The 20,629-nt window shown below is 47.1% G+C and overlaps 1 protein-coding gene across 6 annotated transcripts in view; it reads left to right on the top strand.

The window, feature by feature from the left end:
- Positions 1 to 6,974, top strand: part of SHLD2 (shieldin complex subunit 2) — an 80,710-nt gene extending 73,736 nt beyond the window's left edge. For all 6 annotated transcript variants that reach the window (XM_085881686.1, XM_085881683.1, XM_085881682.1 and 3 more), the window contains one exon: positions 3,232 to 6,974. In XM_085881686.1, coding sequence (XP_085737812.1) covers positions 3,232 to 3,404 — 173 coding nt within the window. In that variant the 3' untranslated portion in view covers positions 3,405 to 6,974. The remainder of the gene's footprint in view (positions 1 to 3,231) is intronic.
- The last annotated feature ends 13,655 nt before the right edge of the window (positions 6,975 to 20,629 follow it).

Raw genomic sequence — 20,629 nt, forward strand, 5'->3', positions numbered from 1 at the left:
CACTGACCTTTAGTAGTATGTAACGTATGTATATGTACATATATATATATATATATATATATATATATATATATATACATATACATACATATATATATATATACATATACATACATATATATATATACATATACATACATATATATATATACATATACATATATATATATACATATATATATATATATATATATATATATATATATATATATATGCATATATACAGTGGACTAGGCGTAAGTCATCACCATCGGGACCGAGAAAAAAGTGACGACTTAGAAATGTGACGATTTACGCGTATGCGAACATTCATGATGACTGTGGGGTGAAGGATGAAGTCGCGCGTGGCCTGGACACGTATGTGTGAGAGCCGGCTATTGTACCAAAAGGAAAACACAATCCTCGGGGCATAGATGGGGGTTCATTGGTGAGTTGGAAAGTGATCAAGCAAAGATGGAATTCATCAATCAGTTTCTCAAAAGTAAAGATAATGAACAACTGTAAGACAACAACTTCACCTGCTTATCACCATGATGGGATTGACCAACGAACCCCAGAGACCTTTCTGGCAGCATCTGCCAGAAAAGCCCAGTCTCATCGGCATTGTACATGTCCCGAGGCTGATACCTTTCCAAGATGTCTTTCAATTTGCCATCCTTCCAGTCGTGCACCACTGCCGAATCCACGCTGCCTGATTTGCCGCACTTCTTGACCTTGCCGATTCCCCACCTCACTTTGAATCTGTCTATCCAGTGCATCGGCAAGGTCTCGGCATCATCATGCCCGAGGTCCGCAGCGAATTTACGGGCCTTCAGCAGCAACATTTCACCGTCCAACCGAATATTTGGCTGAGCCGACATTTGCCGAAACCAGATGATGAGCGCGTCATCGACATCTTCAAAGGACACACATTTCACACTTACCACCGGTCTCGCGATCTTCTCCACTTGTCCAAACATCGTGCCCTTATTCTTCAAGATATCGTTCAATGTCTGCCGTTTGATGTCCAACTTCTCAGCTATGGCTGTTTTCTTCATCAGTGGGTTTGCCTCGCAAAACTGGATAATGTCGTATTTTTCTTGGTAGGTTTGAGTTGTAAGCTTACGCCTAGTCGCCATTGTCCTGCCTGCAGTGCGATCAACGTGTGTACGCAGTTATAAATAGCCTATCACTGGCGGTGTAAACCAATGAGCGAGCATCACGATTCCATGAAATCGGGATTCTCATGAGGCAGCAGTTCCGTGTGACGAGTTAGGAGTGGTAATTTACTTGAGTTTCCATTACGTGGGAACAGACAACATCTGACGACTTAGAGATAATGACTTACAGAGGGATGACGCTTTATTCATAGGGACTTAACATGTGATAACTTTGGGACTTAACATGTGATAAATTCGGGACTTTTTGACGCTGCCGACTTAGACGAAGTGACGAGTTACACGCAGCCGACTTACGCCGAGTCGACTGTATATATATATATATATATATATATATATATATATATATATATATATATATATATATATATATATATATATATATATATATATATATATATATATATATATATATATATATATATATATATATATATATATATATATATATACATACACACACACACACACAGAGTGTCCCAAAAAAATACACCTTTTCATCTGCAAAGAGGATGGTCATAACATATTTTTAAAAAAGATATATGGCTGGATAGAAAGCTGAAAGGTTGAAGTTTATTGTACCAATGTTAAATTTGCCACCAAAATTTAAATTTTGGTATAGAATCGTCGTTTTCTTTTAGACCACATGTTCGACGTAGGCTCCACGCTGTCCGATCACTGCCTGCAAACGTGGTCATGTTCTCCATCACTTTGGGAAACGTTTCCTGAGGAATGTTCTGGATTTCTCGGTGGATGTTTTCCTTCAGCTGATCAAGAGTCTGAGGCCTCGGGTTTCCATAGATCCTGTCCTTAAATACCTCCACAAGAAGAAGTCTGGTGGTGTAAGGTCAGGGGAATACGGTGGCCACTCAACGTCTTCGTAGAGGGAGATAAAGCGGCCCTCAAAATGTTGGTTGTGAAAACGCCTTGTTTCCCTGGCTGTATGGGGCAGTGCCCCATCTGGCTGGAATCACTGGGTTCTCATCTGGATCAGGATGTTTCTCCTAAGGGCCTGAGTACATAGCTCAGGCAGATAGAATTCCTGAATCATTTTGCGATAGTTCCTCTGGTTTACCGTGCAAATGCGTCCCTGGTCATCTTCAAAGAAGTATGGACCAATTATCCCATACCAACCAACCGCCACCCACATGGTGACTTTGAGAACAGATCGAGGCACCAGTTCAGTTGATGCATTACCAGGATTTTCAATTCCCCAGTACCGAAATTTTTGATTGTTTATCTCCCCGGACAAGTGAGCATGGCATTCGTCCATCATGTGAAGTTTTTTGAGGAAGTCTGTCTGCATCTTCCTCCAACTTTCCTGAGAACCAATTTGCAAAGTCTAGTCATTTGCGTTTCTGTTGATCAGTAAGCACCGTTTCCGTTTGAATTTTGTGTGGAAAGGCATGAATGTCTTGGCGAAGGATCCTCTGAACGGTGCTCTTATGAATGTTTGTCTCGGCAGAAAGTCGTCAAATCGATTTTTTTGGACTCTGAACAACCGCCTGTCTCACCATTTCCACATTTTCTTCACTACGATCTGCCCTCTTCCGACCACTGTGACCCTTGTGAAGGTCACAGATGGTTCCCACATTGGTAAACTTTGCGATGGTGCACTTTATTGTCCGAAAGTTTGGTGCATGGCACAAGTGGATAACGAAATGTCTCGAGTAAAGACGTTGCACCTGTAAGACACTTTTCGTCTGGTGCCAAAGTTCAACAATTTTCGTCCGTTGTTGTACGGTCAGTCTTGGCATTTTTCTGGCACTTGCTTAGTATCAAAATTAACTTCAGCGTCTCTGCAACAAGAAATGAAGCGTTAGTGACAAAATTACTGCTTTTATAGAATCAAACGAAGCATTTTTAAAGTTGTATATTTTTTTGGGACACCCTATATATGAAAAACAATGCCTTCAGAAAGTATTCACACCTTTTGACTTTTTTACTTATAACCTTACTCTGCTATAAAAGTGTTACACAGTATTTTGATGTTTGTAGCTGTTTTGAGCTGTTTTGTTTCTCATGATGTCAATGCAACCTCTGCTTCCCTTCATTTGCCTTAACCATTGAGCAGGCCATCCTGGTGAACCAACCTATGCAGAACTTCTGGCAGACTTGTGCTTATCACTCGTGGCAGCTGGTAAGCAGTGCTTTCATCTTTTACTGTTGCTGCACATGGATGAAGATGAAAACGATGTGCCACGAGAGCGATGTTGCACTTTGCTGCAGCTGCACACCCTGCACTGAGCTCCATGGCTGTTCCATTATACTTCAAACCATTTTCTCTTTTTACCACTTGCAAGAGATGTGCACACTGCAAAGTTTTAATTGTTCATGAGGATCATTAATGTAGGGCTTGCTCATCAGTGCAAAATGATGAAAGGGTTTGGTGATTAGTTGCTTTTTAAAGTTAGCATGAATAGAGAGAGAAAGAAAAGATGAAGGAATGTATAAAATAAGGGGAGCAAAATAGGAAGGAGAGAAGTGGATAAGAAACAGTGAAATGTCTAAACTCAATATTGTCTGTGTTTTTTAAAACTCATGCAGCATTGGGATTTTCATGTATGCGCTACTTGTGAATATCAACTCTGGAGGAACCCAGGTCGAGTTTGAAAGAGCAAAGGGCTTACCTTGTGAAGCCTTTCTCAGTTGCTTTAGGTAACCTTAATTGGCTTGAAGAGCAGAGAGATTAATTTTATAAAGATCATAGCCAAATGTGGATAATTGATTTGGTGAGAGCAGATTAGTTGTTCCCTCCAATTACTGGTGAGAGATGTGATTGGGTTTTGACATATATATATATATATATATATATATATATATATATATATATATATATATATATATATATATATATATATATATATATATATATATATATATATATATATATATATACATATATATATACATATATACATACATACATACATACATACATACATACACCACATGGCCAAAAGTATGTGGCACCCCTTCTAATTAGTGGATTCAGATATTTGAGTTACACCCATTGCTGACAGGTGTACAAAATCAAGCTCACAGCCATGGAATCTCCATGGCAAACATTGGCAGTAGAATGGGCCGTACTGAAGAGCACAGTGACTTTCAACGTGACACCGTCATAGGATGCAACCTTTCCAACAAGTCAGTTCATCAAATATTTTCCCTGCTAGAGCTGCACTGGTCAACTGTAAGTGCTGTTATTGTGAAGTGGAAACATCGAGGAGCAACAACAGCTCAGCCACGAAGTGGTAGGCCACACAAGCTCACAGAATGGGAATGCAAAGTGCTGAAGCACGTAACATGGAAAAATAATCTGTCATCAGTTGAAACACTCACTACCGAGTTCCAAACTGCCTCTGGAAGCAACGTCAGCACAAACACTGTTTGTCGAGAGCTTCATGAAATGGGTTTCCATGGCCGAGCATCTGCACACAAGCCTAAGATCACAATGTGCAATGCCGAGCGTCGGCTGAAGGGGTGTAAAGCTCTCCGCCATTGGACTCTGGAGCAGTGGAAATGTGTTCTCTGGAGTGATGAATCACGCTTCACCATCTGGTAGTTCGACGGATGAATCTGGGTTTGGCGGATGCCAGGAGAACGCTACCTGCCCGAATGCATAGTGCCAACTGTAAAGTTTGGTGTAGGAGGAATAATGGTCTGGGGCTGTTTTTCATGGTTCAGGCTAGGCCCCTTAGTTCCAGTGAAGGAAAATCATAACGCTACAGCATACAATGACATTCTAGGCAATTCTGTGCTTCCAACTTTGTGGCAACAGTTTGGGGAAGGCCCTTTTCTGTTTCACCATGACAATGCCCCCGTGCACACAAAGCGAGGTCCATACAGAAATAGTTTGTCGAGATCGGTGTAGAAGAACTTGACTGGCCTGCACAGAGCCCTGACCTCAACCCCATCAAACACCTTTGGGATGAATTGGAACGCCAACTGCGAGCCAGACCTAATCACCCAGCATCAGTGCCCAACCTCACTCATACTCTTGTGGCTGAATGGAAGCAAATCTCCACAGCAATGTTCCAACATCTCATGGAAAGCCTTCCCAGAAGAGTGGAAGCTCTTATAGCAGCAAAGGGGGGGACCAACTCCATATTCATGCCAATTATTTTGGAATGAGATGTTGGACGAGCAGGTGTCCACATTATTTTGGCTATGTTGTGAACATATGTGGATATTATATTACCGGGCGGAGTGGCGTGCGCCTGTAATCTGGCTACTCGGAGGCTTGGGTTGTTGGATCGCTTGAGGACGGGAGCTCTGCGCCATGAGAGGTTGTAGCGCAGCTCGGAATCATGGCAAAACCCAATCCTTATCCCTGTGTCGTAAGAGGCGACCAGGGTTGCGTCAGGAAGGGTATCCGGCGTAAAACCTGTGCCAAATCAGTATGCGGATCATAATGGATGATCCGCTGTGGCGACCCCTAACGGGAGCAGCCGAAAGAAGAACAACATATATGTGTGTGTGTGTGTATATATATATATATATTGGTGTTGCATTTCTGGAAACCACATCCCTCAAAGGCAATAGCATCCATCATACAGTAATCTCCAGACAGTTATTTCATTAATCTACGTACAGTTAGACCTTTCCCTCATGTCTAATGGGTCAAACGGGTCGAAGTGCATTGTGTAGATCTCATAGTTAAGTCTGATTATATCTCTAACTTCATTCCTACTCTTTTCCTCTTATTCCTGAAATAAATCAAAGCAGGCACTGTACTCGGACAGCCGCCTGTAAAAACTGCAGCCACACCCTTCACTATAAGAATGCGTCCTTGCGAAGACCAACTGTAGAAGCAAACAATAAACAACCTCCACCGCACCGTACAGGATGCATGCGGCGTGTTCTTTTCAACCAATTTCTGCATCTAATAATTATATCCAATCCTTTCCTTCAATTCATGAAAAAGATCAGGGCCAGCACCACGCACACCACCGCCTGTGACAAATAAGCGCATTCTCGATGGCGGACCTGCGCGCAGCCCCGTCATAATTTATCATCACACAGAATAGCGCACCTCTTCATTCGGGTTTGCGCGCTCGCTGATTACAATGGCATTTTATCATCGTACAGAGCAGGGCATAAATGGTGCACCTCTTCATTCCAGAGTCAGAGTTGTCGGAAAGGAGTCAGAGTAGTCTTCATCGTCGTGGTGGTCATCCTCAGCTTCCTTGCCTGGTTTTGGATCAGTCTCTGCGTGCGCCTGCTGTACGCCATCTTATTCTTCACACCCTCATCGCTGACTCCACCCACCTGCCTGACTCCGCCTGCTGCTGGCACTCCGCCCACTCACTCTCGACTCCGCCTTCACCCACTCGCCGCTGGTTCCACCTAAAGTCCCTCCCTCACGCCTGATGGTCGCAACTATTCTCTGGATCGGCGCAGATGCGTCCCTGCATCGTAGTCAGCCTGAGACGATGTGCCAACTATCAAGGAGGGATCGTTCAGTGGAGCATCCCCCCAAAACGTACTGGGAGGCGCAGTCGGTCAATCGTGCAAGGTATTACGAGACCGTTAGCCTCATCTCCTCTTCTTTTTGTTCATTATCTCTTCTTCATCGGTGTGTGTGTGTGTGTGTGTGTGTGTGTGTGTGTGTGTGTGTGTGTGTGTGTCATGGCACCTGTCCTCGCTTAAGTTAAGATTGCAGAATTATATCGGGATCGGTCTGCTTTTGCAAGTTGCTTATTTAATTGTCACACCACACTCTTCTTTCTATCTCTACTTGCACACAACAATAAAATCTATTCATTGTGCCACATATTTTTCGTCTGCCTGTAATAAATCCTTATCTAGAAATTTTTCCAGCTCGTTTTTGTCTTTTCTTTCATTGATCCAGCATGGTCCGTATTCTTGCCTCGCCCGGACTTTATTCCAAACGATCAGCCAGAGATCCCAACGCGCACCATACATATGTGTGTGTATATATATATATATATATATATATATATATATATATATATATATATATATATATATATATATATATATATATATATATATATATATATATATATATATATATATGTCACTTCATCCTCAGTCACTACGCGCTGAAAGCAAGTGTCACCTGCTGTTTCATAACGTTGCAGAAGTTTTTCACATGCGTCTGTGGTGTAGCCTGCGGGCATGCAGGGCGGGGCATGATGATGGGAGGAGTGATCGTCGTGGTCATCGGGTCTGCAAGGGATATAAGGTGTGCGCGCCGCCTGAGGCATTGTAGTAATGCTGGAGTCGCCCGGCTCGTGAGTGTGCTGAATACGCAATAAAGGAGAGCCGCGGGCAAAGTACGCCCGCGCTCGCACTTGTGCAACACAGCCCGGCTCGACTGTTCCCCCGCTCGTGTCTGCCTGCTAAGCATCTTCTATTCAGTACACCACAGTTGGCGACGAGGATCTTCGGATCGGCGTGTGCAGGGCGGCAAATGACCCGTGCGGTTCCAGGCTACGGAGCCAAGGGTCTCGCCAGCACGAGCATGGCAGAGGGTCGGTGCACGGCAAACGAACGCGTGCCCGCCTTCGTCGGAATCGACTTCGGCCACGTCGAGTGGGCAACGGCCGCGCTCACTGTTCGTTTTATTGAGGCACGACGAATCGGGGGAATGATTTCTGCAGAGCCACGGCTAAAGAACGAGGACACGCGGTTCGGCTCGAACGCGGCGTTGGACGTCGCACAAGCTCTGAAGAATGTCCGGGGTCTCGATGGTTGGGGCACAGCAGATGGTCCGGGGGTCAGCGCGATGTGCCAGGCGCGTACGGCCGCGCGCACGGTCTGCGGCGCGGGTCGTGGGCGAGCGTTGCAATGCAGTCACTCGGACGGCAGTCTGAGCACTCGAGGACGTCTACGGGGTGTGCGCAGAGAGTCATCGCCCATCATTACAGTCATAGATGGCGGTGTGCGAAGCGGTCCTTCCGTCCCGGGTCAAGACCTACTGCCGGCATGGTGTTCGGTGCATGGCGTGCACGGTGACGCCCCGGGTCGACTTTTGCGGCCGGGGCACAGAGATTCCAGCGACCCGCAGCGGGAGATGCTGCCGGAGTTAGACCTGCTTCCAATTGATCCGGAGATGACAAGATCAGTGGCAGGGGAGGTTGAAGTGATCGGGGCACTGATGTGTATATATATATATGTATATATGTATATATGTATATATGTATATATGTATATATGTATATATGTATATATGTATATATATCTTCTTCTTCTTCTTTCGGCTGCTCCCGATAGGGGTCGCCACAGCGGATCATCCATATGATCCGCATAGTGATTTGGCACATGTTTTATGCCGGATGCCCTTCCTGACGCAACCCTGGTCGGCTCTTACGACACAGGGATATGGTATACCTTTTTTTACCTGGGGTATACACCGGCCCAGTACACTGGTACTCATTTCGCCGACCTCGGAAGGATGACAGGCTGAGTCAACCCCCTGGTGTATTAATTCAGTGGACCAACGGGGCTTGAACTCAGGACCTTTTGGATCCCAAGCCGCTGCCCTAACCACTGCGCCAACACCAGGCTTATATATATATATACACATATATATATATATATATATATACATATATATATACATATATATATATATATATATACATATATATATATATATATATATATACATATATATACATATATATATACAGTAGACTAGGCGTAAGTCGTCACCATCGGGACCAAGAAAAAAGTGACGACTTAGAAATGTGACGACTTACGCGTATGCGAAAATTCATGATGAGGCCAACAAAAAAAAAAATGTTGCATTGGCGTAACCCGCCCGACCCTAAAAATTCCGCCGACCCTACGTTTTTTTTTTGTTTTTTTGCTATCGAAAAATTTTGCCGACCCTATTTTATTGCTATTTTTGTTGTTTTGCTATCGTTTTCAAGTATCTTGTTGATTGCGATCGCGATCGCAAAAACCCGGAAGTGTTTCGGACAGAACCCGCCGACAAAAAGGGTGGTACTCGAGCCGGGGGAGATTTTGGGAGGGATTTATTAGGAAAAAAAAAAGAAAAAAAAAAAGATCCCGACCGACCTACCCTATTTTTCAGTGACCCGTTACGCCAATGCAACATTTTTTTTTTTGGCCTGACTGTGGGGTGAAGGATGAAGTCGCGCGTGGCCTGGACACATATGTGAGAGCCGGCTATTGTACAAAAAGGAAAACACAATCCTCGGGGCATAGGTGGGGGTGAGTTGGTGAGTTGGAAAGTGATCAAGCAAAGATGGAATTCATTAATCAGTTTATCAAAAGTAAAGATAATGAACAACTCTGTAAGACAACTCGTATACCATCGGTGATGGTATGGTGACAAATTACATGACACACAGTCATCGTGGTGATGATTACCACTCAATGCCTATGTGTAAGTGAGTGCGGTAATGTACAAAACAAGCCAAGATAAAACCATGATCGGACTTCAACACTAAGCTGGATCGGTCCTTTACTTCTCCGCGAAGTAATCCGTTATGTTTGAATGCCTCAAACTCTTGGGCATCTGGTGCATGAGAAAGGATTCAAACCGGTCATTGTATTCCATGATGTTGGCTGGGCAATCCTCCACCGAAAAACAGTATCGGCCGAATATTTGGCCGAATCGGCCGAAACCGAATATTTGGCTGAGCCAACATTTGCCGAAACCAGATGATGAGCACGTCATCGACATCTTCAAAGGATACACATTTCACACTTCCCACCAGCCTCAGGATCTTCTCCACTTGTCCAAATATCTTGCCCTTATTCTTCAAGATATCGTTCAATGTCTGCCGTTTGATGTCCAACTTCTCAGCTTTGTCTGTTTTCTTCATCAGTGGATTTGCCTCACAAAGCTGGATAATGTCGTATTTTTCTTTGTAGGTTTTAGTTGTAAGCTTACGCTTAGTCGCCATAGTCCTGCCTGCAGTGCGATCAACGTGTGTACGCAGTTATAAATAGCATATCACTGGCAGTGTACACCAATGAGCGAGCATCACGATTCCATGAAATCGGGCTTCTCACGAGGCAGCAGTTCCGTGTGACGAGTTCGGAGTGGTAATTTAATTGAGTTTCCATTACGTGGGAATGGACAACATCTGACGACTTAGACGAAGTGACGACTTACAGAGGGATAACCCTTTATTCAAAGGGATTTAACATGAGATAAATTCGGGACTTTTTGACGCTGCCGACTTAGGCGACGTGACGAATTACACCCTGCCGACTCACACCTAGTCTACTGTGTATATATATATATATTGTTGCGGATTCGCGCCCGCCGGCGTGCGGACGGCCACGTAACTCGAATTGCGGCACGTCGCCCACCGGACGGACAATCCCGTCGTGACCCTCTCGGACTAACGCCGGGAACTAGTCACGGGTGGACCTTTCGGCCTCACCACGATCGTACCAATCGGCCCCCCGCGTGGGATCGGGTTGCTCGCCAAATTCGACCTACCTAAGTACCCACACGGAGGGTAGACCGGGCGATCGCACCTCGCCGCAGGTCAACTTCGGACACGGGCCACTTTAAGCGACCCGTTCCGTACTATCGGGATAACCGAGCGGGGTTATCGTCAACCCCGACCCCATTATCGGGCGTTTTAGCCCACGACCAACCCTTTACGTGAAGTAAGATGGAGATTCAATAAAGGAAAAGACGAAGCGAAACGGGAAAAACAGTTCAACATAAAGCACATTTATTTCGCGATGGCACACGGATAGCACACATATACAATTATACACCAAAAGCAAATGTAAAAGAAGAAACACACAATAATGCACAAAAAGCAAATGTAAAAGTGAAACACAATGCAGATCTACCACCGACTACCGAGCACACGGCAACACTTATACAGTTTTACTTCACAGACGGCGCCGACAACACATATACTCAAAGCAAAAGAAAAAGGGACCACCCTCAACGATGATGGGGGCAGATGGGCCTGGGGCCGAGACCGCGTCGAGCCTACCCGTCTGGTGATGAGCCGCAAAATGGCGGTGGCGCCCCGACTCCGCGGGCCTCGCTGGGACTGCCTGGTATGGGGTGGGAACGGAGCCCCCTTCTCGCACTATCTCAGCGCGGGGGGGAAACAGGAGGGGGTTGTTGATGCTCGGGGGGGATGAGGATATCTCGCTGGTTCGGGTCCCGCGACGAGCGTCTCCACCGCGACCTCGGTCGCGTTATCGGCCTCCCCTCTCCGCAGCTCCCCGACTCTGACACGAGCGCCCCCTCGACTGCCTTCGCCGCCGCCACCTCTCCAACTCTCCACTCTTCTCAGCTCCGTCCAACTGCTTTCTCCGACTCTTCTCTTCACTGACTTCCCCAACTCAACTCTACTGACTCTTTGGCGAGCAAACGCGGCCCTTTATAGCCCCCGTGGCTTCGCTCCTTCACCTTCGACCCTTTACCTCTGGCTGGCTCCCCATTGGACAGAAGAAAAGTGGGCGTGAATGCTTTTTGATCCACGAATCTGCATATAGCGATATTACTCCGACGCACCTGGAGGCGGGGCCAAATCGCCCCATGCTCGCTGATAGGACGGAACAGAAGTGAGCGTGAGTCGTTTTTGATCCGATTTCTTCGGAAAGGCTGATGTTTCTGCACCCGCTGCTCGGTGCGCGCCCTGCACGAGTCCAGTATCGGTCCCCACAAGCGGCGCAGGAATGGCGGTGATGCGATGGTTGCGAGGGCGAGTTGTGACGGTAAAGGTCGTGGCTGTTGTTGTGAAGCGGCGTTGCGGTTAGTGGTTGTTGTGTGATGGCTGTTGAGACGTGGTTGGTGGTGGTAGTGGTGGTAGTAATGGCGGCTGGTCCAAAATAAAGATAGTAAAAGAAAAACGGCTATCTAGAGGGGTCGCAGCCCGAATGAATGACATTTATTCCCTCTAAACAACGGGTTTGGGCCTAACTACACATATACTTACAGAGATATCTCACCTAAGGGACCTGAATGGTGGTTTGCGAATTTCGTCAACCACAACAATATATATATATATATATGTATTGTTACGGATCTCAGAATTCGGTCTGATGAATGCATCCACACATCCAGGTCCTCAGACAGTTATTTCCTTTAACGCATGTCCAGATTATCCCCATCCCCATGTTTAGTGGGATTTTAAATGTGATGCGTTTAGAAGGGTAAAGAATAGATCTCCTCTCTTATGGGTAGCTTTTTTTCTTTACGACAGACACGTTTATACACATTTATTTCACGGACGCCGAGGCCCACCCTTTTTATATCGGCTTTGACACCACAAGGAATAATAAGGAGAGCACGGGTTGTCACGGTAACGGTGTGCAAGTGAGGCAGGGCGAGTGTGGGGGGGGGGGGACTGTGCCCGCCGAGACGGGCCGCATATATAAAAAGAGGAGGAGGTCCGTTCTGGGAGTGAGCAAGGGAGGAAGCGAGCAAGGAGAAAGCAAGCGTGTGGGTGTCTGACCAGCGCCAACGAGACAATTTATCAGTCAGTTCATCCGTGCCACGAGTGGGTGTGAGCAACGCCGACAATGAGTGAGGCATGGGTCAGTCACCAATGAGTGAGGCACGGGTCAGTCACCAATGAGTGAGGCTCGGGTCAGTCACCAACGAGTGAGGCACGGGTCAGTCACCAACGAGTGAGGCACGGGTCAGTCACCAACGAGTGAGGCACGGGTTGGTCACCAACGAGTGAGGAACGTGTCGGTCACCGGGTGAGGCATGGGTCGGTCACCGAGTGAGGAACGGGTCGGTTACCAACGGACCGTGTGGGTCAATGGACGTCACCAGTTTCGTGAAGTGTGAGGAGCTGCCAATGTCACAGCACCAGGGTCTAAACCCGCGACAGACGATCTCGGTGCCCCCCCAGATGTTGACTGGCGTTCAAGGCTGTTGGCGAGTGGGTGCACGGCAAGGCTGGGTGCTGGTGACGGACAACACATGCACACACACATCTCAGGACATTTTCACTTGACGGATGACTTCTCTCTGGTGAGCGAGATGACTCTTCCCACCTCCCCCCCCCCCCTCTTCCCCTGTGATCCTCTGAGTACCCTTGTCTGTGTTTAGTTGTAAGTCAACCCTTGATTATCATCTGCTCTCTGTTTCTTTCCTGTCATTTTGATTGATTTTTCCTGAGTAATTATTCATTTAGATTGCTTTGGAATTTATTCCATTATTTACCTTAGGAAATAAAAAGTTATTTTTGTTTATTTATTTTATTATTAATAAATCATTTGTTGACTTCCAACCTGTCCGTGTTTGTCCTTTCCTTGCATTGGTCGAGCATTGTCCGAACCTTGATAGACTGGGAGGTAATTACCACGTGACCTCTAGTTAAACGGAATAATTAGATGGTGGACGCTGGAACTCGTGGTTAACTGGGTGGCGTTCGTGGTTCGAAAACAACCCACCGTACCACAACGTTAATTGTGAGCGGTGGCCCCAGGTCTGGCTCTTCTGAGGACAACCGAGGATTAATCCCCCTTAGTGACAAACTGGTGTCTCGGTACCCGTGGCCGTAACTATATACATATCAGCCTGACTCAGCCTGCCATCCTTCAGAGGTCGGTAAAATGAGTACCAGCTTACTGGTAACAGGGCAATGCATCAGCGGCACGGCCATGCTTGCAGTGATCATGCAACCAGTAGCCGCAGGCTGCATATGAAACAACAACTCAAAGTAAACATTGGTACCACCTAGTCAGTGAGTACTGTGTTGCAAACAGCATGTGGAAACCTCGGTGGTTTATGTTATGCACTCTTCACTCCCCCATAATTCCTTGCAGTAAGTCATGACCAATCGATTTGTTGAGGTTCATTGAGGTTATTGATTGGCGGATCCCATGCAACATGTACATGTTTGTAAAGCAAACCAGAGGCAACTCTTGGTTGACGCCCCAGGACATTGAAACAAATATTGAGGTTCTTCCACTGCTGTCCCATCCCTGGCCAGCCATTGAGCTTATTCACAGCTGAATCCCATTAAATGTGCACCTGATTGTGAGACATATCAAGCTACTCTTAAGTAACATTGAAGTGAATATTCTGTGATTTACTCAGAAAATCACCTTAATTTATGGCTGCCATATTATTCATGATGTCATTGGTCTTACAATTTGCTTACCTCCCATGACACAATATAGACATCTTCCTTCCCTTTTTCTCTCCTTCCCTACCCAGGTCTTCTACTCTTCCTTTTTCCCTATCCCCCTCGACTTCTCTTTATCCCATGTGCATACCTTTAAATATGTAATCCCTCTGGTTTTATTTTGAGCATGGTTGGATGTTTTACGATTTTGGCCACAGAATTGCAACAACCCTTCCTTTTATTTTTAGCTCACCTGGAGCGTAGTTTCCGGGAGCTTATGGGATGGCACGTCGTCCGTCTGTCAGTCCATCCTTCTACAAATACAGCACTTGCAACTTCTTCTCTGAAATTACACATACGGTTTTGATGAAACTTTACCACAACGTTCATCACCATGTATGTACCAAAGTTTGTTCATGGCATTAAAAAAAAATCGGGCTCTAAGGTGGTCTATGGGGGTGGCCCCCCAAAATCGGTATTTGCTTTCTTCTCAGAAACTACACAAGCAATTCTGATGAAACTTGACCATAACCTTCATCACCCGTGATGAACCAAAATTTGTTGACATTAGAAAAATCGGGGTCTTTAGGGATGTAAAGGGGGGGGGTGCTCCCAAAATAGGTATTTCCTTTCTTCTCAGAAACTACACACATAATTTCGATGAAACTTGACCACAACCTTTATAACCCGTGATGTATGAAAGTTTGTTCACGACATTGAAAAGAAAATCCATAGGTATTTACTTTCTTCTCCGTTACATATTTTTGGGTCATCCATGCCTCCCAGTTGTTCCCCAGTTATCTTATCCAGCTGCTACCAGGTGAGCACCCATGGGTATTGCCCCTATGTTTCATGATACACCTGAGATGTTTATGTGATTCGTTTCATGTCTCGCAGACAAAGTGATTCATCAAAGTGTGTGCGGCCCCTCGGATGGACGTGAAAATGGGCATGTCCGTCTACCAGCATTAGTTGGTGGAGGTTAAATATCCCATGGTGTCTGGTAAAGAGTAGGTGAGCTATCACTGACACCCTGGCCAAATTCCTGCCCCAACCAACAGATGGTGTTGCAGCGGCGGCACAGATGTGCCCTCAGCCAATGATGCTACTCTCAGCCACGTGCTGCATACGAAAGAAGAAAAAGATGCTGGCTTTTCTCACACAGCCTCTGCATAATTGCTGTATATTCTCTATTGAATAAAGTCTTTGTACCCACATACACCATCATACCAAATGCATGGCATTGAAAGATTTCCAGATGGTAATTGCTAAGTGTTGAACACACTGGCACTGACGAGCATCGAGGAACCTATAAAAGAAAAACCTAATTGGCCCAGCTTATGTAAAATCAGCAGAATCCTCTTGCTTTCCCATAATTGTTTTGATGGATCAAGCCATCATTTTGATGGATTTTAGGTTCAGACATGACATGCAAGTGCACCTGGATGTTTGAAATTGTTAATGGTGTAGCTAGCCGCAGTCTATGCAGGAATTTGGTCAGTGTGCCGGCGACAGCTCGCCTCCTCATTTTTAAATGATGCCGTCGGATGTTTCACATCCACCAACTAATGCTCAAGATGGGTCACCCAGCTTAATGCTTATGATTAAATACCCTGTCTGCAATTGCACCAATCTGACAGTTTACAGTCATGCTGAAAATGAAGAAAGCACAAAAGGTACTATTGTTGTACCACCCTGTCGGCTCATAATTGTTTCATGCTCATACACATCTAACTGGATGACATATGTAATCCATCCATTGGGACCATACTCTGTGCAGAGCGTTGGTGCTGCCTAAGCAGTCTCCTTGGCTATTGGGCACAATCCTGGACGGGTCGCCACTCCGACACAGTATACCAGCATGTTGGCACTCATTTTGCCGACCTCGGAAGGATGACAGGCCGACTCAACCCACCTGATATTAATTCAACAGCCAAGCAGGATTTGAACTCAGGACCCTAAGATCCCAAGCCCACCACCCTAACCATTAAGCCAACACCAAGCATGCATATTGTGACGTCCACGGGACTTGAACAGTCCCGCCAACGTAGAATGAGCCGAAACGATGGAGGCGGTTTATTTTCTTATGACCCAAAGATGGCGGTTTTAATCGCTCTACCGCAAACGGGACGAGGAAGGTGGCACGAGTCGCTTTTCACTGAGTTAATAACGTTTATTTCTCTAACCAGAAACAATAAGACTCGGCAAGAGGAGGGATCCGGGGCGATTCGACGGGATGGTGGTGTGGGTTCGGGCGGGGGGAAAACACAAACAATTCCAATGGATATACAAATCTCAAACCCTCTAAGGCGCCAGGTACACACACACACACACACACACACACACACACACACACACACACACACACACACACACACACACACACACACACACACACAAAACGTAGCTGGTCCTGGTGGTCAGGCTGGCCCGTGGTGTAAACGGAACAGTCCCTGGATTGGCGTCGGACGAGCTGGCGTTGTGCTCGTCAGGGGCAGGAGACACCGTGGTGCTGTCGACCTCCTGGTCCTGGCCCAAGTCCGCTCACAGCCGCCAGGGAACCAGTTCTGGCGCCAAGTTGCGAGTAGGAGAGGGAGGCAGGTCTGCCCGCCGTTCGACCTCATACTCCGAGCCAGCAGAACTCCAGAGCCAACCGAGGTGAGGCACGAGGCACAGCAAGGCCATGAGACACGATCAATCCAGGATCGAATCAGCGCAACAAAACAGCATGCTCCCAGCACAACAGCCTCCACCAAAAACGGTTTTTCTTTACCGATCTTCTTCCTCCCACCTCTTTTCCCCGAACAGAACCTTTTTATCCTCGAGTCCTCGTCACTTCCATTCAAGCCGTTTTATTGGCCCTCCGCCGTCGCCTTCCGCCAATCGTGATCACGGGGCGGAGCCATCCGCAGCACTGTCCTGTGACGTCACGGCAAGCCTCCAGGGAATACTAACAGGGTTTACGCAGACACACTTACCCTATCCCGTCTCCTATCTAATTACGCGACAATTATCATTTCCCCCTTGAAGAAATGGACATTTACTAGACAACTTATCACCACTGAATTGCTACTTATTACATCGAGATCCTGGTAAACTCGAACAGCATGGCATACCTAATTAAACATCCTAATTACCCTTTGAATGCATACCCCCCCCTCAAACGTAACACTGCCCCCTCCTCTGGTACCGCAGCTCCTGCAAGGAATATCACAGGCGCTACCGTACCAGCCTTAACACTTACTGACTCACACCTAATTAACCTCACGAAATAAAGTAGGAGGGGCAATGGGCAGCGAGTCGCAGCGAACTTACCTATCCTGCTTAATGTACTACCCCCTTATGGCCTTATCCTCGCCTAAACAATCATTCATTTTTTTTTTTAATGTTTTTATTTTATCACATGAGAGCACTGAGCGAAGTTGCACTCCATCCTCTGGATCATTGCTCTTGCCCAACACTCTTCCAGTGATCTGGGGAGGGGAAACAAAAGGTTCCACAAAAACACAACACTTATATTTACATTCCTACTCTAAGCCTTAACGACACTATTCATGGGATATTTACACTTGACCGCGTCCCCCAGTGGATGCAAATAGACCCAGCCTTACCTGGGGAGCCAATTTTCAAATTTGCTCGCCCCAAAATTATGCGGACATCATGCCCTTGCTGCACATGTCAAGTTGTGCGGGATCGAGTGGGACTCACACATCTTCACAACACTCACACCATGGTCATCATCACATTTCTAGGTCATGGTCCCCATTTTAATGATGCAGGCTGAATCCCGTCATGGCCGTGGGGTGGGTTACCACAAGATAATGGGGGCATCTCAGGTGCAACCAAGCCCACAGGTAAGCTTTAGTCCAACCCGGACATTTCTCCACCCCCGCTCCCTTTGATTCCCACCCCCCTGGTAGCCATCAGCTCTAACCCCGTACAACACACTGGAAGGGGTCTCACTGGCTCCTCTGGCCTTCCTGGGTCGCCAAGGTCCTACCCGCCTTGGTCGCCCAACCAGACCCTCTCCCAGTTGCCTCCAGACACTGTCACCATTAGCCACCAGGGGTGAATCTCCTTGAAGGGGGTCGCAATTCCTGCTCACCGTGGGATTCAGCAATCCCTGTGGACAAGCACATCATCCCCACCCACAAAACCCACATGACTCCCCCACCCCATCGGCCTTACATGTGACACCTGCATTTCTAACACTTCACCGACCATGACCTTCCCTGTTACCACACCATGTCCAATAAAAAAAATCAACGTGTGCACCATACATTTCACTTCTTAACTTGAAACAACTCACACAGCACTTCTCCTCCGCCGATCCACGCACCAGCCATTGGACAGCCACTTGTGCCCGCTTTGTTACCAATTACCCACTGTCCCTATTGTCACTAAAACCCAGCAGAACTTACAAACCCATGGCAATTTTCCCACAATTCACTATTTTCACCAAAGGAGGCACTTCGCCACAATCTCACCAGCCGAGCATGGCCCTATATGCTCAGCCCAATCTAGTCTCCCCGACCCCCGACAGTGATTTCCGGACTCGACCTATGTAAGGGAACCTCGGATAGACCTGGCGGTTCAGCAGGAGGATTCATCCTCTCCGGGCTTGAAAGTCTATTGGAGGGTCTCTCCATCGCCGGGTACCAGCAATATCGTTGCATGTGTCCTCTTCGCCCGCACCGGAAACAACTCCCCATAAAAGGCCCCCGTGGGTATCGGTGTAATGTCTCGTCCGGTTCCGTACCCCTCGGCCATAATCGAATTGCTCTATTGGCTGGGCTGGACCCCGCCGCTTTGGCACACCAACTACCGAATTACCCCTTATCAAACTTGACAGTTTCTGGCAAATTTCCTGAAACATTTGGGTAATGCCAATTTCTCCCAGCCCCTCTCCTTGATCCTGAATCTCCGCCTGTCGGACCGTCACCGATGGCCTCTCTGGCACCCGACCCGGCCGCCTCCACGAGGCCAGCCTGGCTGCGCACTCAGCCGCTCGGTGAACGGTGGGTGGATCCTGTAACTCCACTAGCGCTCGGACCTCAGGGTCCGGAAAAGCAGCTAAAAATTTCTCTAGTGCCAGTCTGTCCCATGCCTCCACTGTAAGGTCCCGATACGCGATCCTGACTGATTGGTAAATGTCCTGTGCCAGCTGCTGCACTGTCTCACCCGGCTTTAATCTGCGGTGCTGGAGCTGGGCCCGCACCAGATCACAGTTCGCTGTGAACCCAAACCGACGGCTCAACGCCTCGCAAATGTGGGAGCTGGTCAACATCCCCTCCGCGATCACGTTTAACACATCTGCGGCTGGTCCCCACAACGTTGCCACCAAATTTCCTGTACGTTCCCACTCATTCCACCCGTTTAGTCGGGAAATACACTCAAATTGTGTCAGAAAAGCTTCAAGGCTCCCTGACTCGTCAAAATTTACCAGGGGGATCACTTTCCCGGTGGCCCGCTTCCCAGTTTCTCCCTTGTCCGAATCCAGCCCAGGGATCAAACACCCTTGTGGCTGCGTATCCAATTTCGGAGCTCACTGTGGCCAAAGATGTTTTGTGGTGAGGGTCTCATGGGTCAATTTTGCCTCCTGTTCCAAACATTGAATGGACCGATTCACCTCTTCCCGCAGAATCTTCTGGGCCCGCACAACCCCCTCCAAGGCTCTGTCGCGAGTTTATAGCTGCTCCTCAACCAACCCGGACACTCTACTTACAAAAGACGGCTCTACCAGGCCTTTATCCAAGACTTCATCTTGGCTCATAATTTTATCTTGTTCGTCCAAACGAGCCTCCAATCCTTTTACCTCCTCCGCCAATTTCATCCCTTGCTTCCTCAGCTCTCCCCACTCTTCTACTTGCAGCTGCATACGAGCATCCACACAGGCACGATGACGTTCCAGGCTTTCATCCACTTTATCAACCCGAATGTTCGTTGCATAAATTTTATTTACCAATTTTTTTCGTATATTTTCCCCCTCCAATGTAATTTCTACCTTTGTTTCCTCCAATCTATCCTCGAATTTACTTTGTATTTCCCCCAATTGAACATCCACACACACCTGCATCTCAGTTTTCATTTTCTCCATCTTTTCCCCCAATTCATCCCTCATTAAATCAATCCGTGCACCCAACTGTTGCCCCATTACCCCCAATTGATCTGTCATTTCTGCCCTCTGTGCTGTAATTGCACTCATTAAACGTTCCAACATTGTCCAGATCGACATCGCGCCGGTTTCCGGTGCTGCCGGCTCCATTACGGGCAATGAAGCACGGTCCACGCTCGGAATGGAGGTTTCGATCCTACCCCCGTCTCTCCCTTCTTCCCCCGACTCGCTGCCAGACAAGTGGCCTTCCTCCTCAAACATCTGCACATCCGCCATGGTGCAGAAGTCCCGTT

Source organism: Eptatretus burgeri, chromosome 5 (genome assembly GCF_056783735.1).
Source record: "Eptatretus burgeri isolate ZD-2024b chromosome 5, Ebu_testis_v1, whole genome shotgun sequence".
NCBI classification, from domain to species: domain Eukaryota; kingdom Metazoa; phylum Chordata; class Myxini; order Myxiniformes; family Myxinidae; genus Eptatretus; species Eptatretus burgeri.